Below are 26,826 nucleotides of genomic sequence, written 5' to 3' on the forward strand. Positions count from 1 at the left end.
TGCTCTTTGAATCTGGGAATCCACTGAAGCTATGGGAATCTGGGAAATAGATGAAGTTTAATGATTCTGGGAATCAGTTTAGGCTCTGAGAATCTGGGACTCAGGTGAAGGTCTTAGAATCTGGTAATCCACTGAGGCTTTGGGAATTTGGGAACCAGATGAAGTGTTATGAATCTGGGACACAAATGAGACTTTGGGAATCCAGGGGTTAGGTGAAGCTCTGGGAAACAGCTAAGGGTCCAGAACTCTAGGAGGAAGATAAAGTTCTGGAAATTGAAGTCTCTGGGAATCAGGGGAAGGATTTTGAATGTGGGAATCCAGTGAGGCTTGGGGAATCTGGAAAACAAATGACCTTCTTTGAATCTGGGAATCCACTGAGGCTATGTAAATCAGGTGAAGCTCTTTGAATCAGATGAAGATCTGGGATTACACTGAGTCTTTGAGAACCCGGGAATTAGTTGAATTTCTGAGAATCAGCTGAAGCTCTGGGAATCAGGTATAGTTCTGGAAATCAGCTAATGCTCTGGGAATTGGGTGAAGCTCTGAGAATGAGCTGAGACTCTGAGAAACAGGTGAAGATCTGGGAATCTGGGGATAAGGTGAAGCTCTGGAATAAATTACCTGACAATCTGGTGAAGGTCTGGGAATCAGCTGGAACTCTGGAAATCTGCGGAAAATGTGAATCTCTGAATATAAGCTGAAGATCTGGGAATTAGGCAAAGCTTTTGGAATCCGGGAATTGTGTGAATCTCTGAAAATCAGCTGAGGCTCAGGTAATCTGGGTATCAAGTAAATCTTTCTCTTTCTTGAAACTGATGTTGGTGGAAAGTTCAGCAATACAAAGCTTTTTGCATCTAACAATAACCAGCCAAAACATTCCACAAGCTTAAATAATATTTCTGAAATCTGTAGTGTGGGTGAGTGAATTTTACACTTCTCCAGTTACAAACGAGCGTGTTGTATATTTACAGCAGGTAACTCAAGCATGCTCATTTTTCTTTAGTATCTCAGCATGTAAGGTAAATCGCCCAGTTTCCTGCGCATAGAGGTTGAAGAGGCCAAATCGGAGCAGATTGTGTTTTTCGGACTCCTGTCGTTTAAGCATCAACTTCAGGCCAGTAGGCTTTACAGGAGCCCAGCCAGACAACGGGCTTCCATCTGCCACGTTTTTTCCTTTTTTCTCTTCAGCTCTTGTGAGAAATCCGTTCTTTTGTCTGCCTGCTCTCTCAAGTCTTCACGCTCGTCTTCATTAGATCCTCGGTTGCCTTTCTTCCCCCTAAGATAGAGCTGTAGAAAACCATGACACATTTCACATGGAGGCTTCTTTTATCCACGGATGACCTTAAGTTGAAAAATCAGTCCCAGGTGGAGAATGATGTGCATAAATGTGGCATTTGAATATCAATTATGTGGTGTTAGAGAGGTGGAGATGGGATGCTGTTGACAGCTTCACTTCTGTTTCATACAATGGCATTTGGTAGATGTCCTTACAATTTATCTCATTTTGTACAACTGAGCAATTGAGGGTTGAGGGGCCCAGCAATGGCAGCTTGGTGGTCCTGGGACTCAAACCCACAACGGTTCAATCAGTAGTCTAACACCTTAACTACTAAGCTACCACATCCCCACATGCCTGTTTTAATGCTTAATTTAAAAGGAGTATATATCAATATATTTGAATAATTCTGGTACCAGGATAAGGGTAACACATGTGAGATGGGTTAGAATAAGTAAGATGGAACACAGCAAAATAAATAAATAAATAAATAAATAAATAAATAAATAAATAAATAAATAAATAAATAAATAATAATAATAATAATAATAATAATAATAATAATAATTATTATTATTATTATTATTATTATTATTATTATTATTCCCCCTGAAAAAATCTTTATAGTTTTTATATCCTTTTGAATTCATGCCTAAGCTGGCTGAAAACTCAAGAAATATATTGTATAATTTCTCACCATTAAACTGCAACTGTTGTTGTGGGATATGGTCACTTAGCAGTTAATGTGTTGGACTACTGATTGAAAAGTTCGAACCCCAGGACCCCTAAGCTGCCACTGCTGGTCCCCTGAGCAAAGGCCCTTAATCCTCAATTGCTCAGCTGTATAAAAAAATGAGATAAATTGTAAGTCGCTCTGGATAAGGGTGTCTGCCAAATGCTGTAAATGTTGTGGCACCAGATTTTGTCGCACCTCGTCAGTCTCCTCCGTCACCCTCGCAGTCGTTGGCCACATCCACATACTCTTCCACGTCTCATACCTCCTCTTGTGTCCCTTTCAAAGACAGGATGGGGATGATCACAATAAAATGTGACAGGCCAGTAATGGTGCATGCAAATGAAAAGGACATGGGCAAATGCTAATGCTAAAAGCGCAGTGAGGCTGAGTGATTACAAAGCCCTCAAGTGCCTTTCATCTCATGCCACCACTTATCCTAGAAGTGCCATCTCAAAGGGTCTCAAAGGGTCCGGCTATTGTTCATCTCAAGGGTCGGGTTTTTTTTTTTAATCCACCAAAGAAGCAGCGTTGCTTTGATTGAGGTTTGCTTAAATCAGCTTTCCTTCTCATTTGTATGTTCTTTTTTTAGCTGCTTATCTGCCAGGTTAATGAGGTCATAAGCGACATAACACCCATAAGCATTTCATGATGCGTTATATGAGCCTTCATTAACAAGATAGAGTCCCGTAAATAAAGGCTTCAGCTGGCATAGCAACCGAGGTGCAAGCCGATATCAATCTGACATTGCGCATTAGTGCAGTGACGTAACATGGGTTTGAATTTTCTGCTTTTAATATGTTTAAGATGCTTATGGCACTGTAATGACAGTGTATATATTTCTGGCCATTGTTTTATTTCACTGTTAATAAACATGTATGAAGGCCTGTGATGGTGTTATAACACTGTAATGAAGGGATTATGTGGTACTATGTACTATGTATATTTTCTTTGAGTAAGTTTGGTTTTGATATTTGTTGTGTTGCAGCTGGAAAGTCCAAATCTCTATCAGTCTCTCTTTCTGTCTTTCTCTCTGTGTGTGTGTCTCTCTCTCTGGCACCTTGTGTCTTTCTCTCTCTTTTTGTCTCTTTCTCTTTCTTGCTGTGTCTGTCTTTCTGTTTTTTTCTCATTTCTGTCTCTCTCTTTCTGTCTCTTTGCCTCTGTCTCTTTTCTGTCTTTTTCTCTCTCTCTGTCTCTCTTTCTTTCAGTCTTTTTCTCTCTCTCTGTCTCTTTCTTTCTGTATTTCTCTCTCTCTCTCTCTCTCTCTCTCTCTCTCTCTCTCTCTCTTTTTCTGTCTTTTTCTCTCTCTCTGTCTCATTCTGTCTTTTCTCTCTCTTTTTGTCTCTTTTTCTCTCTCTTTTTCTCACTCTCTGTCTCTCTTTCTGCTTTTTTTCTTTCTTTCTCTGTCTCTTTCTGTCTCTTTCTCTCTTTCTATTTCTCACTCTCTGTCTATTTGTTTCTGTCTTCTTCTATCTCTCTCTCTCTCTCTCTCTCTTTCTTTCTGTCTTTTTCTCTCCATCTCTTTCTCTCTCTCTCTCTCTCTCTCTCTCTCTCAACCCCAGTGCTGTAGGTTTGATTCTCATCTCAGGTGTGAACTCAGTGTTGGATTTTATTCAGGGTTTAAAAAGTAGATAATTAAATGTCATTAGTTGTACAAAAACTCATTGTTTTAATGTTACTGAATTCAATCGCGTGGAACTGATACACATTTGAGTTAATTCAGTTAGTTTTTTCGATTTAGTATTGTTTTTCATTACCATGGAGAAAACATGGCACATTGAAAAGCAACAGCTTCCTTGCAGCACTTGATCTCTTCAGATCCTCAGATCTCTTCCTAAAAGTCTTTCCAGAACTGCTGCAGCACGGTCGTTGTGTTTAATGCAGCCTCTCTGCACCTCTAGTGCAATCTCAGCAACTTGCCATCTTTGTGTAGCAAACAGAACCTTAAACATCAGAAAGTGTCACTCAGAGCTGTCCAGAGAGACCAGAACCCCCACCACTGCATTTGCAACGCAGCTGTGTGACACTTTAACTTGACTCTGGTGGATGGAAGCAGGACCCCTGGTGCTTTCTGATCTGGTGACCGACTTGAAGCCAGAGTGCGTCTTGAATTTATTTTCTCCCCAGTCGAGGCTGAAAAACGTGCTCTGCAGCATTGCATTACTTTATTTATGCTTTTACATTATACTTTCCCATGTAGCACTGTATAAATAGTTTTTGGGGCTTATGCTTTGCCATGTTTTTCGAAGATAAATCAAAGTGCTATTGTCAAATTGAACCTTATAAATATTCTTCTCGAAAGACTCAAGTTACCAGGGGGTATTAGAGTGGGGGGGTATGGAGGATCTGAAAGTAAGGGTGCTTTTGTATGGAACCCTAGTGTGTTTATTATCCTTGCTATGGTTCTTTAGGCAGGTAAGAACACAGCAATCACTCAGATTCAGCCCTCGCGAGGCGGACTCAGTCCTTCCAGCATGGTGCGATTGCAGTGAGAAAGCAATTTGACTCAAGCCGACCGCAGGAAGTGAACCGAGCGAGCAGCTAAACTGAGCCATGAGTCACAAACTGAGGCAATAAGAATGAAATACAAGAAATGTTTTCTGGAGACAAGCAAAGACAAAAAACGCAACGTTCGGAACATGCAGAACACAAAATGGTTGTTTAGTTGACTAATCATTTATTTAACTCAGGTTTATAGTAAGCGTTTGTTTACATTATGTTGCTTATCTCTGACCAAAGGTTCAAAGACTCTTGTACATTCACCTTATTTCAGATGTTAAACAAAACAAACATTTACACTTTCAGATGTTAAAAAAAAAGACATTTATAGTTTGACATCTATATGTACAGAAGTTAAACAAAACGAACATTTACAGTTTCAGATTTTAAACAAACAAAATGATCATTTACAGTTTCAGATGTTAAACAAAATAAATATTTACAGTTTCACATTTTAAACAAAACAAACATTTACATTTTCAGGTGTTAAACAAAATGAATGTTTACAGTTTCAAATGTTAAACAAAACTAATGTTTACACTTTCAGATGTTGAACAATGTTGACATTTACAGTTTCAGATGTTAAATAAAATGAATGTACAGAGATTCAGATGTAAAAACAAAAAAGGACATCTATATTTACAGATGTTAAACAAAATGAACATTTACAGTTTCATATGTTAAACAAAACTAATATTTACACTTTCAGATGTTAAACATTGTTGACATTTAAAGTTTCAGATGTTAAACAATGTAAACAATTATAGTTTCATATGTTAAACAAACAAAATGAACTACTACAGATTCAGATGTTTAAAAAGGGACATTTATATTTACAAATGTTGAACAAACAAAATGAACATTTAAACATTCAGATGTTAAACAAAATGTATGAAAGAATGTTTAAAGATTCAGACGTAAAAAAGGACATCTATATTTACAGCTGTTAAACAAAATATGTTTATATGTTTACACTTTCAGATGTTGAACAATGTTGACATTTAAAGTTTCAGATGTTAAACAATATAAATATATAAAGATTCAGATGTACGTCAAAACAAACTGAACATTTCAAATGTTAAACAAACAAAAAAAATTTACAGTTTCAAATGTTAAACAAACAATGTAAACATTTACAGTTTCAGATATTAAACAAACAATGTAAACATTTACAGTTTCAGATGTTAAACAATGTAAACATTTACAGTTTCAGTTGTTAAACAATGTAAACATTTACAGTTTCAGATGTTGAACAATGTTGACATTTAAAGTTTCAGATGTTAAACAAAATAAATGTATAAAGATTCAGATGTACGTCAAAACAAACTGAACATTTCAAATGTTAAACAAACAAAAAAAATTTACAGTTTCAAATGTTAAACAAACAATGTAAACATTTACAGTTTCAGATGTTAAACAAACAGTGTAAACATTTACAGTTTCAGATGTTAAACAATGTAAACATTTACAGTTTCAGATGTTAAACAAACAATGTAAACATTTACAGTTTCAGATGTTAAACAAACAATGTAAACATTTACAGTTTCAGATGTTAAACAAACAGTGTAAACATTTACAGTTTCAGATGTTAAACAATGTAAACATTTACAGTTTCAGATGTTAAACAAACAATGTAAACATTTACAGTTTCAGATGTTAAACAATGTAAACATTTACAGTTTCAGATGTTGAACAATGTTGACATTTAAAGTTTCAGATGTTAAACAAAATAAATGTATAAAGATTCAGATGTACGTCAAAACAAACTGAACATTTCAAATGTTAAACAAACAAAAAAAAATTACAGTTTCAAATGTTAAACAAACAATGTAAACATTTACAGTTTCAGATGTTAAACAAACAGTGTAAACATTTACAGTTTCAGATGTTAAACAATGTAAACATTTACAGTTTCAGATGTTAAACAATGTAAACATTTACAGTTTCAGATGTTAAACAAACAATGTAAACATTTACAGTTTCAAATGTTAAACAATGTAAACATTTACAGTTTCAGATGTTAAACAAACAGTGGAAACATTTACAGTTTCAGATGTTAAACAATGGAAACATTTACAGTTTCAGATGTTAAACAAACAGTGTAAACATTTACAGTTTCAGATGTTAAACAATGTAAACATTTACAGTTTCAGATGTTAAACAAACAATGTAAACATTTACAGTTTCAGATGTTAAACAATGTAAACATTTACAGTTTCAGATGTTGAACAATGTTGACATTTAAAGTTTCAGATGTTAAACAAAATAAATGTATAAAGATTCAGATGTACGTCAAAACAAACTGAACATTTCAAATGTTAAACAAACAAAAAAAAATTACAGTTTCAAATGTTAAACAAACAATGTAAACATTTACAGTTTCAGATGTTAAACAAACAGTGTAAACATTTACAGTTTCAGATGTTAAACAAACAATGTAAATATTTACAGTTTCAGATGTTAAACAAACAATGTAAACATTTACAGTTTCAGATGTTAAACAATGTAAACATTTACAGTTTCAGATGTTAAACAAACAGTGCAAACATTTACAGTTTCAGATGTTAAACAAACAGTGTAAACATTTACAGTTTCAGATGTTAAACAATGTAAACATTTACAGTTTCAAATAAACAACTAATGTTTACACTTTCAGATTTTAAACTATGTTGACATTTAAAGTTTCAGATGTTAAAAAAATAAATGTATACAGATTAACATCAAATGTTAAACAAACTATATAAACATTTATTGACTCAGATGTTAAATAAAATGAACAATTATATATTTAGATGCTAAAGAAAATTAAAATTTACATTCTCAGGTGTTAAACAAAATTAATATTTGCAGTTTTTAATGTTAAACAAACAATGTAGACATTTACTGTGTCACATATTAAACTAGCTAAGCTGAGACAATTCTGGGACATCAAGTCAAAATTTTTGCACCAGTATACTGAGCTCTACATTGGATTTGTCATTATGACGAGAAGCATCTGGGAAAGGAAGACTGAGAAAAGATGTTGTTCTTTTATTTTTAACAGTGAACTGTAACAATTATACCTTCCCACAGGAATAAGGAAACAGACAGAAGCAATCAATAGATTATCACCAGGATCATTAAATACATCACAAATACAACACCATAAAAACATATTTAAAGTGTTTTCTGGTTAGATTTTTCCCTTAAAAGCCTTTGCACTGTACAGACTTACCAAATTTCTCAGTATTCTGACGCATTCATAATGTGTGTGTCCCAGCAGTGCACATAACATTTTATAGCAGGGGTTCATTTTCCAAGAATAAGGCCCTGATTGACAGAAATCCCAAATAACTGGGCAATCTGCTAAATTGTGCAGGTAGTTAGTTGCATTTTTCAGGTGATTTACAAAGAATAATCACTGGAAAGATATTGCATACACAGTGAATGATTAAAACAACATTTATGCGTTGGGGGGTGCATGTACTAATTGTTCTTGAATACCAAAGAAATTTCTGGAGAAGTCAAAATGAGACACAAGATTCATGTGAAAATAGTTGTTCAGGAGTTTGTTCCAGAGAAAGCTGTTAAACAGAATACAACTTTACATGATCAGATGTTAAACAAACAAAACGGTGGACATTTATAGTTTCAGACATCAGACAAAATCTATGTTTTGACATCTATGTTTTTAGTTGTCAAATAAACAAAATGGCTGTTTACAGTGGCAGGTGCAAAACAAACAAAATGGACGTATACGGTTTCAGCCATTGAACAAAACAAATTGATGTTGAACAAACAAATTAACATTTTCAGAAGTTAAACAAATAAAATCGACATTTACATTTTCAGATGTTAAAAAAAAACAATGTAGATATTTTCACTTTTAGCTGGTAAACAAAATGGACGTATGAAGTTTAGGATATTAAACAAACAACATGAACTTTTGTGTTTATACTTAACTTTATATTTTCAAATATTCAACAAATACAATGACATATTTTATTTTATTTATTTATTTATTTAGTTAGTTAGTTTTATGGAATCAAGAACATCACCACCAGTGTTTTTTGTTGTTTGTTTGTTTTTATATAAAATAGGTATGCAGAAGCCAGGCTGAAGCTGATTTCTTTCCAGCCCAGGATGTAGACTCACTCAGTGATTGTCTGTATCAAGTGATTACTCAGAAGACACACAATTGTGGGTGCAGTGAACCTATACAAAGTGAATCATTTAGAATGTTGTTTCCATAATTCTTTGGCAGAGAAATGAATAGTAGATGCACACAGATGTCAGAACAGTAAGTTTAGTGTTAATTTGGTTGTACGTAAAGCTTCCACTTTTACATTCTTCAGAGAAAACACAACACGAATGTGCAGAGTAGAGCGTTACGGACTTGAAACACTTCGAGCTGTTGATAGATATTCGATTTTAGCATAAATACAACCCATTTATTGCAGGATGCGAGCACATTATAATCCATTATGTACTTTCCGTTATCTTCAATTAATAAAGTAAACTGATTAGTGAATGTATATGACTGATTATTGCTCATTATTCTCATTCTCATCCTATTAGAACCTGCTGATCATCACAGCCTGATATCCTGATGATTTTCAGGACGAGGTCAAACATCAACCCCTTATTAATCTGCACTGATTACTTTCAGGATTCACAAGGCTTGAGCTCGTAATTAAAACTCAGACGATTTTTAATAATTCTTTTTAAAAGAAAAAAAAGTTATCAGGAAATTACTTTTGGTGAAAAGCAGCTGGGTCGACCCCAGTGACTTTCGGCTTTCAGTCAGGGCCCTCGAGAGCTTAATAACAGACCTGACTGAAGGAGAAGCGTAACCCCCTCGTTCTCAAAGGGCCACTAAATCCTTTAATTATCAGGCCGAAGAGACGTGCCTCCAGGAAGCTCGGTGCTAAACGTAGACTTTGGTCATGTGGGGGGAAAAAATCCCATTTGCTGTTATTTTTTAAAGAGAGATGAGTCTTGTCGCTTCAGGCCGCAGTGTCAGAAGGGAATGAAGGCAGCCCCTGTTAGGATGAATTACTCGAGCACGTGGACTCTGGAGGAATAAAAAGGACCTGATACTTTTTCGAAGAGATAAAATGATTTCTGACATGGCCATGCAGCTGAAGAACACTGCTCATGTCACTGAACTGTGTAAAAAAAGAGTTTGATTTTCAGTGGAGTTGCATTCACTTTATTTGTCGAACTAAACAAACTTTTTATGCACCGCATAGCTCAGGATCAGTTGAATTGTAGTTAGTAGCTGAACTACCTGCTGTAAATATACAACACCAACATCAGTTTCAAGAAAGAGAAAGATTTACATGATACTCAGATTCCCAAAGCCTCAGCTGATTCCCAAAGCCTCAGCTGATTCCCAGGTTCTTAGAGCATTGGCTGATTTCCTGAGCAGAGCTTCATCTTTTTCCTAAATTCCCAGAGCTTCACCCATTTCTCTGATTCTCAGAGCCTCAGCTGATTCCCAGAGCTTCACCAAACCCCCAGATTCCCAAAGCCTCAGTTGAGTCTCACGTCATCTGTTCCCCAGATTCCCAAAGCCACAGCTGATGCTCAGAGTTTCACCTGATTCCCAGATGCCAACAGAGTAAAGTAAGAAAAAAGAATTACAGAGACATTTTTTACCATTTTTGCATCAACATACCTAATTGCAACTACATATTCTTTTTTTTTATCTTGCTTTTTATAAGAGGTTGGGGAAAAGAATAAAATAAAAAAAATAATATATGCTGAATGTAAAGAAATTTTAAAAGTTGCAAACAGGCAATTTTTTTTTTTTGGAAGGTTTTTATTTAGTCTCCAGTGTAAAAGAAAAGCTGTATGTTTTCAGGACAGAGGAATGTTCACTTTCTGGTTTCTCACTACAAATGTAACTATAAAGGAATACAACTTCCTTGTCTTATTCTATAACAAATTGTGAGTGTTGACAAATTGCTGTGGTACAAAAGGAATAAAACCTTGTTACTGGAAAATAATCAGGTGTAGTATTGGGGTGGTAACTGAACTGAACTTGCAACACATCATCCTTTCATTAATTATTTTTCTTTTTGACCTGGTTGGATGACACTTGATCGCTCCCTTCCTCAAATTGGACCCTGATGATAACGTTATGACATGATTTACAGAAAAAGCAGTATTTGGTTAAGGCTTTGGGTTGTTGATCGGAAGATCAGGGTTCAAGCCCCAGCACTGCCAAGCTGCCACTGTGAGGCCCTTGAGCAAGGCCCCCAGCCTCTACTTCAGGGGTGCTGCATCATGGCTGACCCTGTATTCTGACCCCAATCCTTCAAGGATGGGATATGCAAATAAAGAATTTCACTGTGCAGTAATGTTGTTGAGGTTTCGGCTGTTCCCTACATGCATGAGGTCTACACAACAACTTGGCACAAGTTTTACACCAGATGCCCTTCCTGACACAACCCTCCCATTTTTATCTGGGCCTGGGGCATTGCCTGGGAATTGAACCCGGGTTTTCCACATGGTAGGCAAAAAACCAACCACTGAGCCACCAGTGCCCTGGTCAGTGTGCAGTAATATACAGTATATGTGATTGCTTACGTTTTTCGGGGGAAGAGTTGTGAAATAATGCACTAAAAATAAATAAATAAATAAATAAATACGTAAACAGTGTAATCTCTGATGAATGACTGATTTGTATCAGCCCTGTCCAGCAACATTATCTACTGCGAAGGTGATATTAATTTGCGAGATATCACCAAGCCATAATATTTATTGGCCAGGAAGATTGACGAAGACAAGAAGTCAGTAAGAAATACTGTATGTTCAGCCCTGTTATTGAAAGCGTAGCTGTCGTGCTGTATTTCACAGGTTTATGCTTGAACAGCACAAAGAATGAAAGATATGGGATTCAAGTGCCGAAGCTGATCAGTGATAAACTCGTCTTGTTGGAGACTGAATCTAAATACTGTCTTATTTTCTTTACTTCTTATAAGTCACCTTGAGTGCAGGAAACACTTGTCACACACCAAGCTGCAAAACCTAATCCTTAGTAGGATTAAAACACTTTGTTGTTGTTGTTGTTGTTGTTGTTGTGTGCCCAACTTTGAAATTTCATCTATTAATCCATCAGTGACTTGCTGTTGTTGTATCAGGGATTATTTTGAGTTTGACGTCTTCAGGTTTATGGTATCCTTTAACCAGTGTGCCTCTGATATTTCTGAAACACATTAAAAGCTAAAATAAGTAGCATGATGATGCAATATTTTTCTGGATCTTCCATTTTTATTAAAAGATATTACCAATTTGGTAAAAAAAAAAAAATTAATAGATATTTAATCAAGTACTAGGTAACTAATGGCATGGTCATTACTCAAAACTTAAGTGAAATTATTATTATTATTATTATTATTATTATTATTATTATTATTATTATTATTATTATTATCAATATTGTTGCTGTTGTTGTAGTAATTGTTATTATTATTATTATTATTATTATTATTATTATTATTATTATTATTTCCCAAAAAATATTTACACACAGAAATATTTGTGCCAGTATCAATTAGATATGGAGCTGGTTGTACTTTTCGTTTATTTCTAGTTATATTTATTGTTGTGCAATGTTCACAAAACAAATTCTTGTTATTGCTTGCAGTATAACTGGTGATGGCACTGATAATATAATAAATAAATAAATTATAGCTGGGATTTTATATGTGTTCCTGGAACAGATGGGAAAGATTGGAATTGGATCTTTCTTTCTTTCTTTCTTTCTTTCTTTCTTTCTTAGTTTCTTAATTTTTTTATTTTTAAGGGAAATAATTTATTTTAATTATTATTCTTTTTATAATTATTATAAAATATCTCTTAAAACCTTAGAATGAAATTTAGGAAAACATTTGTATTAAATTACTTAGATTTTATTTTTTTATTATTTATTGGAAATGGAAATATTTCTATTACAAAAGACTTGATTAGATTTTTTAGGGTTGATTATTTATTATATTTATAATTTATACCTGCAACATAAATGATTTTTTTGTGTGAAAACATGTTCTAATTCATGTATTTTATATTCAGTTGTTCATAATACTCAATTTGTCACTGATTATTCAACACTTAAAAAATTATTAATAATATGCATCTACATACGCAATAATATCAGCTGTTAATTATGATTAGACATTATTACACATTCGCTATTTCCTTCTTTCTTTTAGCAAACCAGAAAGAGGGTGTCTTTTTTCATGAGTCAAACAACACTGATTTTCATTAGAGCTGTATATTAATTAGAAACCTGACAGAGGTCCATTAATTTACAGCCTTAAGGCTCCTAAGGGGAATTTGTGATATTAACCGAGACGGCAAATGAAATAATTGTGTCTTCCTTTCGGGGGAGATAATAAAGCTCAAGAGTATTTTACACATCATAAGACTAAATTTGTCATCCATGCAGAGCAGCACTTTCACCTTCTCGATGAAGCGAATACTGAGCGATTGATATGGAGTGTAATGGATTATTTATGATATGAATATTTAAGTCGGGAATGGTTAAGAACGAAGGTGAGCTTTGATTTCATACTTTCATTTAGTGTTCTTTACATTTCAAGAAGTTGTTTTTTGTGATAAAGTTAATTTGTTTAACAAAATATACTATATTAAATCTAGAATAAATTTGAAATGGAACAATATTTTACTTAATGTTTATTATATTGAACTGATTTAAAGGTGATGAACAACAACAGGAGCACAAGAAAAAAAAGATTATTGCAGTCACTGTCCATGAAACAAAAATGCTTCTGCAAATGCGTATGATTTACAACAGACAGGAAAGACTTTTAGTGGATATATAAGACGGGTCGATTTGTCCCGAACACCATACAGGGGTTAAAACTTTAAGGATTAAGGTCGTTGCACTTTGTGGTTTCTTAGTAACATGAAAAGTTGTATATTTTATCTTTTTAACTTCAAGAGAGAAAGAAAGAGAGATTCTGGTTAAAGACTGAACATTTACATTTCTGGCATCTGGCAGACACCCTTATCCAGAGAGTCTTACATTTTTATCTCATTTTATGCAACTGAGGGTTAAGGGCCTTGCTCAAGGGCCCAGCAGTTCCAGCTTAGTGAAGCTGGGATTCGAACTTACAGCCAGTAGTCCAGCATCTTAACCACTAAGTTAACACATCCCCAGCAGGTTAGAGCTGCTATACTGTAAGCGATAACAGGAACTAACCTGTTTCACAGATGGTCAACAACGCTAAACTTGAAACAAACAAGTATAAAAAAAATAATAATAAAAAATTAACATGTTAATATGTCAGGCTGAATCGCACTACATCATTGATTCATTTTTGATTTTCTTTCTGGCTGAAATCATTTTCTGTTAAAATGGCTCCTTGTTTGCGGGTATTCGTTAAGACATGCTACACATAAATGGAGCTCTGTTGACCGTCACTTGATTCCTGGTTGCAAAGAAATAATAAAAATATGATAAAATATATACATATATATATATATATATATATATATATATATATATTAATGATGAATAATGATAAATAATGGCTACCATTTTGCTAACACAATAGCAGCATATAAAATTGTTGAGTTAATCTGAAAGTAAATCTGCAGTTAGAAGTCCCGCCCCCAAATCCTGGAATTTGGTCAAATTGTACAAACACACAAGTAGAAGGAGTTTTTATTTAAAAAAAAAAAAAAAAGAGAGAGAGAGAGAGAATTAAAGGGCTAAATTCTCACCTTTATAAACCAAATTTCTGCCTGATGGCGCAGAAAGTCCAAACAGATTTCAATAGAATCAGGACAAGAACTTCTTTTAACGTTTTCATACAGCTTTTATTTCCTGTTTGTGTGAGCTCTATCGATCTGGAGATTTTATAAATGCCTTTTTCCTCGGGCGACTCCTTTAACCTGCTCCACTTACTTCAAACGCAATTTCTCACGCCCAGGCAATCGCGGGTCGTATTTCCTCAGCCGGGTGTGAAAGTGAATCTGTGAAAATCGTGTTTCAGGTGATAATGCAGTCTGGGGGATATTCTGTGATGATCTCTGACAGCAGGGTTCAGCATGCGAGTGGCAAGAGTACCGGTGCGAGTGAGAGTGAGGAATGCAGATGTTTTTGGCACATCTGTATAGATTTGAATGATGAACTACGCTCTTGTTGTTGTTGTTGTTTGTGTTTGTTTTAGATTCTTCAGCATGTGAAGTGCTCGGTACTTCTTCTTCTACAGACTCAATATCTCTTATGGGATCGGTTCTTTTCTTTTCTTTTTTTTTCCCCTATCATACACTTGTAAGACCTCCCAGAGGAGACCTTGCCTGAGGCTGTGGATAATATATGTATGAGTGTTCACACTTCATCTCTAACAACCTCCCTCTCGCACGTTGACCAGCCTTGCAACTGGCCCGGTTTTTATGATTTAAAACAGCTGCGCAGGACAGTATTTGAATGCGGAATGCCGTAACAGCACTCGTGGGAGCACTACATTGTCTTGCTGGTTTATCTCTTCGCATATGGAAAGGTAGACCACACCAGAGCAGCGTTAAATCTACAGGCTGTATAATGCTCTGTATAAAGCAAGTACTTCACTTTGAGTACTGCTAGCCTGGGCATTTGAGACACCGGAAGCTGCCAAGGATGCTGTCTAGAGAGGGTGCCATTTTTAATGAGCTCTCGATAGCCTTAATCAAATGTAGCACTGGATTTTTTCTTTATCATAAACACAGATTTATGATGATACAGACCCACCCGTCCCAACTGCTGTAGCAGATCCTAGCAATGCAGCAATGTATAGAATATTTAGAAGGAGTCTCCAGTGTCAGTGCTATGAAACATAACAGTCAGAAGGAAAGCTGTAACTTTTCCAATAAATTTTCCATTACAGGACTTTAAAACAGTAGCAACTCTGACCAGGCAGTTACTAAGGATGAGTAAATGAATGCTGAATGTAGCGAACAACACAATACAATACGGTCTCAATACAAAAAAAGAGCTCATTATCTGTTCATTTGGTTCTTGGCTGTCCATCACGTCGACTGAATCTCACTCCATCGAAAATTCATGATGTTAACAAGTGTTTCAACGTCCTAAGAGACACAAAGGAAATCCAGTATGTGAGGCTGAAGGGGTTGATTAAATGTATGAGCAAGAGACTATATGAAAAGCTTCTACAAAAAGCATTATTAATGCTCTTCAGACTGGTTTGTGTCGAGTGGTGTGTCTTTGCTCGCTCGTAATTTTTTGTCTGTGTGCTTATGGATGTGTCTCTTCTCCTCTGCAGCACCGCCCAACAACATCTCAGTAGTAGCAGAGAACACACCGGCACCGTTCAGTCGCTACCAAGCCCAGAACCTCACTCTGATCTGCACTGCCAAAGGAGGCAAACCTGCACCATCGGTAAGTCAAATTTCTGATACACACATCACAGATCACATCAGGGTCATCCTAGCTTTCCACAGGTCATTTCAGGGGTTTCCTGTATTGAACTCTGGAACACAAGAGCCAGTGCTAGACTGCTTTACTGCATAAACTGCAAAATTCAACATCATTGAAAATCTTGATTTTGGTAGCCCACGTCGTCGGAAATTGGGGCCGTGAACTTTTCCGGATGTTGCCGTAGCTCAGTTTAGCCGTGCTGCTGAACTCCACCAGGCCATTAATCACGCTCCACGGGTGCATGGTTATGTATTCCGGATCTGTCCTGCTTGCAATTAAGTGCCCAGTGCGACAGGAGCATGAGGTGAAAATGATTTCCGCCACCCTGCCTAGAGCTGGGCCAAACCAGACGCTGGCCTCACCTGCGACAACCTCCATCAGTGCCCATGGGTTCATTCCCAGCAGAAGAAAACATTCTCCCTTTTATCCTGCACTCCTTATGAGCTTCATCAGCCTCTTCGTGAACCAAAGCTTAATTTGTCCGAGATTACATTTTACAATGAAAAAGACCCTAATTACCTAATACGTATTGTTTCAGCAAATCTGAAAACCAGGGTTTCAAGGTTAAGGGTCTTGTAATATTTTGGAGAACATAAACATATATCTTCAGCTTTTTTAAGGTCAAAGTTTGCTTGTTTTTACCTTCAGGAAAACCTCCAAAAGTTATGATTGCACCCAAAAATGAGAATTGGCAAAAGCTAATAGAGGCCCGTTGGGGCATGGCTTATGCTGCCCCATGATTGCTCTCACAACCTTATCAGTGGTGGAGGAGCAACAGACAAGACAGTTTCCAAATCAGGCTACTTCAGAGCTGTCAAGATCGTGATTTATGGAAAATATTTGGAATTACATCTAATAGATTTCTTCAAGTAAAGGCAAAGTTTAAGTGTAGACAGCATGATATACAGAATCACAATGTAAGATGTACAGTATTGCAAACACTGGGAGAGGCAAAGGAGGAACATTGAATGGATAATGAGGGAAAAAAATATCTCAGTTTTCTAATGTGTGTAGTTTTTGGGGCTGAATCTGGCCTTAAACACAAGTGAACAATGTAACACTTCACTCAAATTGAGCTGTACATGGGATGACTGCATGTTGTCAACTCTCAACTGCATATATGGGGCAGTGATGGTTCAGTTGGTTGAACCACCACTGCCTGGGTTGTTGATCGGAGAATCGGCGTTCAAGCCCCAGCACCACCAAGCTCTACTGTTGGGTAACTGAGCAGGGCTCTTAACCCTCCCTGCTTCAGGGGCGCTGTATCATAGCTGCCACTGTGGTCTGACCCCAAATTTCTTTAGCTGAGATATGCGAAGAAAAGAATTCCACTGTACTGTAATGCATGTGTGGCAATAATAAAGGATTTTCTTATTATTACAGGGTTACTCTAAAAAGCCTATAGCATACGCCAAGTGTGCTAGTCGTTCAATTTCATTTATTTAAAATTTAAATTCATGCAAAATTTTTATGTCACATGCACAAAAATACACAGTACAACATGGAGCGAAATTCTTTTCTCTGGATCAAAAAATATGAAATTCAAAAATAAAATAAAAATAGTTGTAAAAAAAATTGGAAATAGAATTAACTGCCTAAGTAAATGGAAAAACTATATAGAAAATAAAAAATATATACATTTTGGTGGTTGAATAGTATGAATATTGTATAGTGTAGATGTGAGCAGTAAGTGTAATATAAGTAATATATCCTAGGCAAAAATCTGGTTGAGGTATTCAGTTTGGTGCAGAAAAATCCAGAAAAGTCCAAGCTTATGTTCTAGGTGTTGTCCAGCTTGAGGGTCCGAATGGCCTGCATGAGGAAGGAGGAGCCTCGTTCTCTCTGTGTTGACCTTCAGGGAGACAAAATGTTTCCATGACCACAACAGAGTCCTTCACCATGTTCCTGGCCCTGGTACAGCACTGCTTTATTTATTAACGACGTCCTTCTTCAACGAAATCTTTGTTTATGACCCGCTGCTGTCATGAAATTTCTAACAACAGAACACATTATTTCCATGATTTTTTAATTTTTTTTAAACCCTTTCAATTCAAGTGACCAGTCGAAGAGGCACTTACGGAACAATGAATTGAAGTGCGGCAAAATTGTCTTATTTCCACAAACCCAGCGTCTAAATCTCTCGATCCTTTTCTCAGCTTTAAATTATGTTTTTCACAAGTGAGGCACTGAAAACTCTCCACTTTTATCCCATTTATCGTTATCAAATAATTCCACACTTTTCTGAAGACTATTCTTTCCTATTCACTGACCTGCAAATTTTAAATGCATGCCTTAACATTGTTTGATTTTTGGAGAAATGAGCCGGAATGATTTGTTGTCGCCGAGATCCGACACAGATTCTTTTTTTTCTTTTTTTTTCCCTGAACCATGGGGGAAACGGTCTAGTCCAAATTATATTACATCTAATTTGGAGTGTTGCCTGATTCACTAATACAAGCTCTACAAAACACTGCTCTGAAATTAATGCATTTTTGGAAACAGTTTTTGTTGACACGCAACGTAGAACAGCCCCACGGCGGCTCGGTGAACGCAGCCAAAGTCGTCTAGTATGACTTTGTATGACTAAATCAATAGCGAGTAAACAGATTTGGAGGATGTTCGGAGATGGATCATCCACCGGGAGAGACTCGAGACTCCCCCTTTCTTCACTTTTATCTACTGGCTGGTCTGAATTTTTCCCCCAAGTTGGAGACAAGTGAAAATATAACAGTACTTCAAATATTCCACGTTGTTTTGTTATTCTGAAAGCAAAGATTTGGTTTATATTAGCATATATAAGCTTCATCTACGTACAACCTAAATCAAGGTATATTTCTTATAAAATCGAGTCATGTTCGATTTGGAGACTCCTTCCATAAATGTTTGGTAACAGAGGTAACATGGGAAACATCACTAACCTGACAAACTGTATATTAAAGGGTGTTGGGTTTTATCATTTGAAACTGGAGTTACAGCCTGGCTTGGGCTTAGTAGATTGCAAGATTTGACTTATAGTGCCAGGGTTAGAGGCTCAACTCACATCTCTGCATTTACCATTCTCCAGTTTTCTCTCCCAGTCCAAAGATAGACATTGTAGGCTAATTGGAATCTCTAAATTGTCTGTAGTGTGTTGTGTGTGTGTGTGAGATTGTGCCCTGCCCCATGTCTTGTGCCCTGAGTCCCCTGGATGGATGGATGGATGGATATACTAATGGTTGCACTGATGGATGGATGGATGGATGGACAGATGGATGGATGGATGGACGGATGGATGGATGGATAAGGATAAAGGCATCTGCCAAATGCTATATATGTGTATGGATAGATGGATGAATGGATGGATAGATAAGGATAAAGATAAGGATAAAGGCATCTGCCAAATGCTGTAAATGTATATGTAAATGGATGGATGGGTGGATGGATGGATGGATAAGGATAAAGATAAGGATGTCTGCCAAATGCTGTAAATGTATATGTGGATGCATGGATGAATGGATGGATGGATAAGGATAAGGGCGTCTGCCAAATGCTGAAATGTATGGATTTATGTATGTATGGAATGGATTTATATATGTATGGAATGTACATGGATTGACATATGCATGGATGGATGGATGGATGGATGGATGGATGGATGGATAGATAACGTTGTCTGAAAATGTCACAGATTCATGATTATTAATTAATTAATTAACTGCTTAAGCACACATAAGGTAAAAAAAATAAAGCTTAGGACTTAAACTTCTCTATAAAATCTCTTCCACTCAGTATTATATAAGTATTTTATATGTTGTTGTTATATGCTAAATGAAGAAAAGCTGGTGTTCCAAAAAAGCATATGAAATCTAACTAGCATGCAAGAATGCAATGCTGCTTAGCCAGAAACAGAACATTGTTTGGTTTTGTTCTGATCGACTAAAAGCGTTCTCTGACAGCCATTACATACGAACATGATAGAACTAGCGTCAGAGCTAGTAATGTAACATGTTTACAACAGTAGCGGATCACACAGCTGTCATGTTGTACCATGAATTATGGTGAGACAGAGTTGTGAACATTTTGGATGAGTCACAACAGCAAAGAGAAGCACTGAAGTGTGGAAATTGATGAGGTAAAACAAATCAACAGTGAGGTAGGTGTCTGATCATACATAACCATGAAACCATGACGTGATAACAAACCTGCTGCATTTTTTTTAGGCTAGTGTGAGAAATTATATTTGCTAACGTAATTGACAAGAGCAAACTTGATACAAGGTGTAAAATGTCGGTCTCTACAGCATTTCAGGATTTTTCAGATTGCAGAAATTTATACAAATACCACGATATTCAAAATATTTTTTTTCAATTACTGCCAATTTTCCACAGATTTGGGACAAGACATTTCATTTGCCGTCATTACGACACGCAATCAGCCAATGAGTACAGCTCTCATAGAAAGTCATTAAATACTGTATGTGTCTACACCGGTAGAAGAAATCCTGTGCTTGCAATTTCAAAAATTTGAGCAGTTTTATGCTTGAAAAAAAAAACTGCAAAACTGCATAATAAATCACAAAAAAAAAACTTGAAAATGGGTGGATGCACTGATGGATGGATGGACTGACGTATTGATGGCTAGATGGATGGATGGATGGATGGTTGAATGAATGGGTGGGTCGATGGATGGTTGAATGAATGGGTGGGTCGATGGATGGATGGATGGTTGAATGAATGGGTGGGTCGATGGATGGTTGAATGAATGGGTGGGTCGATGGATGGATGGTTGAATGAATGGGTGGGTCAGTGGATGGATGGATTGATGGATGGACGGACGGGTGGATGGACGGATGGATGGACGGACGGGTCGACGGACGGATGGATGGACGGACGGACAGGTGGATGGATGGACGGATGGATGGAGGGACGGACGGATGGATGTATTGATGGATGGACGGACGGATGGATGGATGGACTGATGGATTGCATCATAAGTCACAAAAAAGCATGTGAAATCCTGAGAAATTTGAAATGTATAAAAAGTATGACTGTGTTGTTGTTTAATAAATAAAAGATCATACGCTCACTTTAAGGAAATAAAACACATCCTTACATGTTCCATGCTGCAGAAGGGATTTGATTGACAGCCACTTCTAGAATGTAATCACAGTAATAGGAAGAGCCATACATTATATTTTCTTGGCCTTTCATTTTGACACTTAAGGCTCCGAGTCTATTCCCCTACCTGAATCTCACCTCCCTTAATGTCACACTTTTTTATTTTTCTCCAAAGCATTTAATTCCAGCTTTGTCGTTGTCCCTACTTTACGAATTATTTCAAAATGCTCCGTTTTTTTTTTCCTCCCTGCACACCTTTGAATGTTTGAAAGTCTTTTCAATAGCAGCTGAACAAAAAAATCGATGGCACGGCTTCATAATTTCAGCACCTTCTCGAAATCAATTTGTGACAGCCATTGTGCATAGCTCTCGCCGCTCGCCATACTACATCATGTGTGCAGTGCGCCGTGCACCCAATTTATAATACAGGATTGCTCTCTCCATGCTTTTTTGTTAAGTCACGCTATGTGACACAAAGCAAATCCATTCGGGGGCTTTTTATTTTCTTTTTACATTGCTTTGTATTCGAACAACATGCATGTTAAAACGTTTAAAAAAAAAAACGGCTCATTTTGAAGCATCCAGCAGTGTTTTGCTGTCAGATATTTGAATTTGCTCTAGAAAACACGTGACATGAACCTTGTACAGCTAATTATTCACATTTATAAAACAGACCCCTGATGTATTTTTCTATTAATATTCATTAGCTCCCTATAAAAATTGACATGTTTTTAATCAGTATTTTGTACCACTGCTTATTTCAAACCCATCGCTAACACACAAACACTGACTTTTTTGTTTTCTTTTAAATCGTACTGACCTCATTATTTTGAATGTCTCATGCTAATCACATACTAGTGCACTAAAAAGTATGCGAAAATAGGCTACAAGCAATTTGGAACAATAGTAAACAAAGTAACTGTGTTCTAGGTTCATTGCCTTCACTGAGCTAATCATCTAAAGTGATTCAAGTGAATCTCTAAAGACAAATAAAGTCAGGGAATTTCAACAGAGGGTAAAAAATAAGGAGCTTTTTTTTCCACTGCTCGTCTTGGAATTTCACGCATAAGAGTCTCTAAAGTTTACACATTTTAAATGTAGATAGAAATGTCTAGTTGATGACAGTGGTTCAGAGGAGAATGATAGGGTTCAAGCGATCAGGATGGTTAGAGTAACTCTACAGCGGTGGTGAGCAGAAAAGCATCTCAGAATGCACAAAAGCTTGAGGCGAGTGAGTTCATACAGCAGACGAGACCAAATCTGGTTCCATTCCTGTCTGCACTGAAGAGACTAGAGTCTAACAGGCTCAGGCTTAGCAAAAACTGGACAGAGGATTAGCAAAACAATACCTGAGCTTTTTTTCCAATCAGTCCTGGGATCATAATAATAATGGTGAATTAGTACATTTTTATTTTATTTTCAGGCCAAATGACATAAATTACATCCAGAAGTCATCCTCATGACCCTCAGCATGACCCTATACAATAAACTACAGCTCTTCGTCCCATTAAAGTGCTTGTGGAATGCTGGAAGTCTGACCTCCATACAATCACAAGCTCATGCTGATTAAGGGGAAGTCGAATAATGAAAGCTAATAGCGAGTATTATCAAGTGAAAGCAGACCATCCCGGCCCGTACTGCAGTGCCGTCTCCATGGAAATGATATCATCTTACTTTTCAATGGTAGGTTTGAATGGTGGGCCGAGCATGTGGGGGTTCGGCCAAGCACAGGAGCAGGGACTATTGTCAAGTACCTAAATGAGCTTGTTGCTTGAAAATTGGGCTCCTAGCAGCATGGAACATGCAGGTGCTTTCATTAGTCTCCATTCAGGAGAGAAAGGGGCTGTGTATGGCCTCTATTCGCCACTGTGTACAGGCTCTCATGTTGAATTACATCTGTTTGTACAGGCCACCTAAATGAGCATGACACACAGTGGTACACTTCTGTATGTGACCTTTTATTATCGTGAGAGTGTCTGCTCAGGGCCTCCAACAGAGCATCTGATTAAGTGTCTATAGATACATAGGTAGATAGATAGATAGATAGATAGATAGATAGATAGATAGATAGATAGATAGATAGATAGATAGACACCTATTGACTTTTAGTAGATGGCTTTTATACCATAAATGTTGAATTGACTTCATACTAATGCGTACATCGGTTCTACGTGATTGTATTGAGTTAACACAACATTAATGCAATGAGTTGTTGTGTAACAGACATGTTACCACTGCACTATTATACCATACATGATTTAAACACCTACATTTAATCCTATTATTATTACATTGTGAGAATTCACAGTGTAATAATAATAATAAATAATTCAATGTAGTAATTATAAACTTGTTTTAATTTAGTATAAGCAGTGAAACCACGTTTTAGGGCACTGGTGGCTCAGTGGTAGGTTTCTCCTGGAAGGGTTCGATTCCCAGCTAGTGCCCAAACCCCTGCCACTGGATGCAGTGCCGGTCCCAAGCACGGATAAAATGGGAGGGTTGCGTCAGGAAGGGCATCCAGCTTAAAACCTGTGCCAAGCTGTTGTGCGGACCAGTTGGTCTGCTGTGGCGACCCCTCATACACGTAGGGAGCAGCCGAAAGACATATACATAGTGAAACCACATTTTGCTGAAACATTATAAGATATCTTTAAGTGTTTTAACTATGCCTAATATTTTTCTTACATATGACTGACCACATTTTTTTTTAGCTATAAAGGCATGTTGAGCTAAAAAAAAAACCTCAAAATCAATAGTTATGTATGCTTGATTGTGCACGTGTGCTCACAGGGGCAGCAATTTCACTTAATGCTGATTGCTAGATTTTCTTGTAGTGTGATATAACAGATATAACAGAACAAGCAGTTCTCAGTGCATCTGTCTGTCTTAATGGTTGTACAACCATTCACTCAGCTAACAAGAACTTGCAAACTAATGCTAATGAATGGCCATGATACTTTATATTCAACATTTTTTACACCAGACTGTTAGTATAGTGAATACCCATGTTCCACATGCACTTTAAATAGCACGATATACAGGACGATATACAGTGGAACCTCAGCATATGAATTTAATTCGAGTTCTTGAGGTGAAAATATTTATTGTGAAACAAATTTTCCCATAAGAAATAATGCAAATGCAGATAATCCGTTCCCGCCACCCAAAAATATGACTAATATTACCAATATGAAGTGTATGTAAATGTATGGCTGCTTACAAAGAACTGACCCAAGCCAAGCATTCCATGTCAAGGGTCCTCACAGGAAGTCATGCCACCAAGCATGGGCTAAAAATAGGACAGGCCACCCACGCCCGAAATGCCCGAAAAATCACCTAGCTTTTGAACACATGATGAAGGCAACGTTGGTATAGTGGTTGACTCTTTCACAACAGCTTTTGCTTATTGAAAATTTTTTCCTAAACTTGCTTCGCTTGGCTTCGCTTGGCATACCACTGACGCAAACAAGCTTTTAATGGCTCCTGGATGTACGTGCAACTTAGCCTCCATTCAGTTCATTTCGGTTCAGTTCGGTTGTATGCCGAAAACGCTTTGTATGCCGATGCAAATTTCTAAGGGGTGAAAATTCGTAAGGGAGGGCATTCGTTTGTCGTCGTTCCACTGTATTCACCAAACCACATTCAGCACATATTCCAGCAGCATGGCTTCATAGTGAAAGAGTCCAGGTGCTAAACAGACCTGGCTGCAGTCCAGACGTTTCGCCCATTCAGAACACTCACCGTGTTATGAAATGAAAAAAACTCCGAATAGTCGAGCTGCTGAAATCCTATATCAAGCAAGAATGGGAAGACATTTTGCTTTTAAAACTCCAGCAGCTGGTCTCCTCAGTTCCCAAACACTTACAGAGTGGTGTTAAAAGAAGAGATGATGCAACACGGTGGTAAACATGCCCATGTCCATGCCCATGGCTCTGTGGAAACATGTAGCTGGCATCAAATTCAAAATGAATATATATATTGTAAAAAATAAATAAATAAATGTAAAAAATAATGCAATTTTCTAATACACTACAATTTGATATGTTTTGATAGTCTTTGAAGTTAAATATAGAGTTTAAATTATTTGCAAATCATTGCAATCTGTCTTGACTTTTTGGGAACAGTGACTCAAAGCAACCAAGCAACTAATCAGTCAGATTCAGTGAGAGCTGAGAGAGACTTCCGGCAATATATATATATATATATATATATACAATTAAACTGATTTGTTGTCACATGGAATACTTGATACTTGTGCCACCCGCTGATAAACTTTGTTACTATGGCAACCAGTAGTAGGAATGCCAAAGGGTGACTTCATAGTCCAGCGACTGGAGACTTGCAGAGATAAAATCACACTTTTTCCAAATGTGCTCTTCAGTTATTGATGTTCATAATCAAATAGATCTTATTTACACTGGGAAAATGAAACCACAATTCTTACAGCAAGTTTGGGAATGGAAATGTGGAACCAATAAACTAGGATAATGATTATAACTTATTTTAATAGCTCGACCTGCCCACTTTGCCAAGACAGTTGCTGCATCATCTTGCTGTAAATCATCAGCTTTTACTGAAAACACAAGCACTGAATGCAGGGACGATGCTGCTGAGCTGGATTTCACGAACAGTATGAAATAAATAAATTGTGGAGCAAATGAATGTTTCACAGAGGCTTCACTTGCTGGGTCAAGGTGAACCCCAGGGGTGAATGTTACGTAATCAAGCCTGGGTTTAGACATTACAAACCAGGAATTCTCAAGCTTATTCAATCCAAGTACTAGCCTGCTTAATTCTAGTAACGAGTAATTTATTTAATACGCATCATACATATCACCTGTCATATTTCTTTCTGTAAGGTTTGATGATTTGTTCTGTACATCAGTAAACAAATCCACAACTTGGCATATTTTATGCTGTCACCAGTGGCAGGCTTCTTCCTGTAGTTGTCATGAAATTTTAATAGCGCCATCTGGAGTACTGGAGGACTGGTACATCATGACCAGTGCAAGAGCCCAGAGAGTCTTGTAAGGCCATGGAAGTGGTGTTATTTTCTTGCCTTCGCATTAACTACACTCTGTAAACACTGCATAACTGATAATGGCTGACTGATGCAGAGTGGCAGCTTAACGTCTACATAATAGCCAAGCTGAGAGAAAACACTGGGCCTCGCTCTCCCTCCCCTCCTGCAAGTGCACTCAGACAGTGAAGCAGCTGCGATCTGTGAAACACGTTCACTTATCATAATCATAATCGAGAGCGCGAGAATGACGTACCGCTCTAATGATGTTATAAGGCAACAATAATGTAAAGCTCTGATTTGTTTGTGCAATTGATTATCTTCCGTGGAGTAAAAAGCAGCACCAGGCATTTTCCGGCACGCTGCAGGAAACCATTAACAGAAACAAGCGATGCTCTGGAAAAAAAGCGTGTAATCTAATTCAAAGCAGGCTTGCGCTGTTTACAATAACTTTTATTAGTGTCCTGTGGCAGTCGTTTGCTCTTAAGTGGGTTCTTTCTAATGAGTCTGGGTTTTTTTTTTGTCTGTCAACGTCACTTTTCTCTTTTGCAGTTGTAATTGTGCATTACCAGACAAATACATAAACAAATAATGCAGACAGAAAAATAGGATGAATAGCCATTATTTGACGTTTTTTCTTTTTTTTTCCATATTTAAATCAACCATCTATATATATTTCTCTTTTTTTTCTCAGTTTTTTCACCCGGAATATTTGATTTCTTGTATATAATTAGCTAAGCAAGTAGCCTAAATGTTGCAGCAAAATGA

General features: G+C 36.9%; 1 protein-coding gene across 1 annotated transcript in view; it reads left to right on the top strand.

Annotated features, from left to right (window-relative positions):
- The window catches only part of igsf21a (immunoglobin superfamily, member 21a), a 293,873-nt gene that overhangs the window by 218,566 nt on the left and 48,481 nt on the right, over positions 1-26,826 (top strand). The window contains exon 5 of the mRNA XM_058372829.1: positions 15,785-15,900. Within this exon, the coding sequence (XP_058228812.1) occupies positions 15,785-15,900 (116 nt within the window). The remainder of the gene's footprint in view (positions 1-15,784; positions 15,901-26,826) is intronic.

The sequence above is a fragment of the Hemibagrus wyckioides genome, linkage group LG21 (assembly GCF_019097595.1).
Source record: "Hemibagrus wyckioides isolate EC202008001 linkage group LG21, SWU_Hwy_1.0, whole genome shotgun sequence".
Taxonomy (NCBI): Eukaryota; Metazoa; Chordata; class Actinopteri; order Siluriformes; family Bagridae; genus Hemibagrus; species Hemibagrus wyckioides.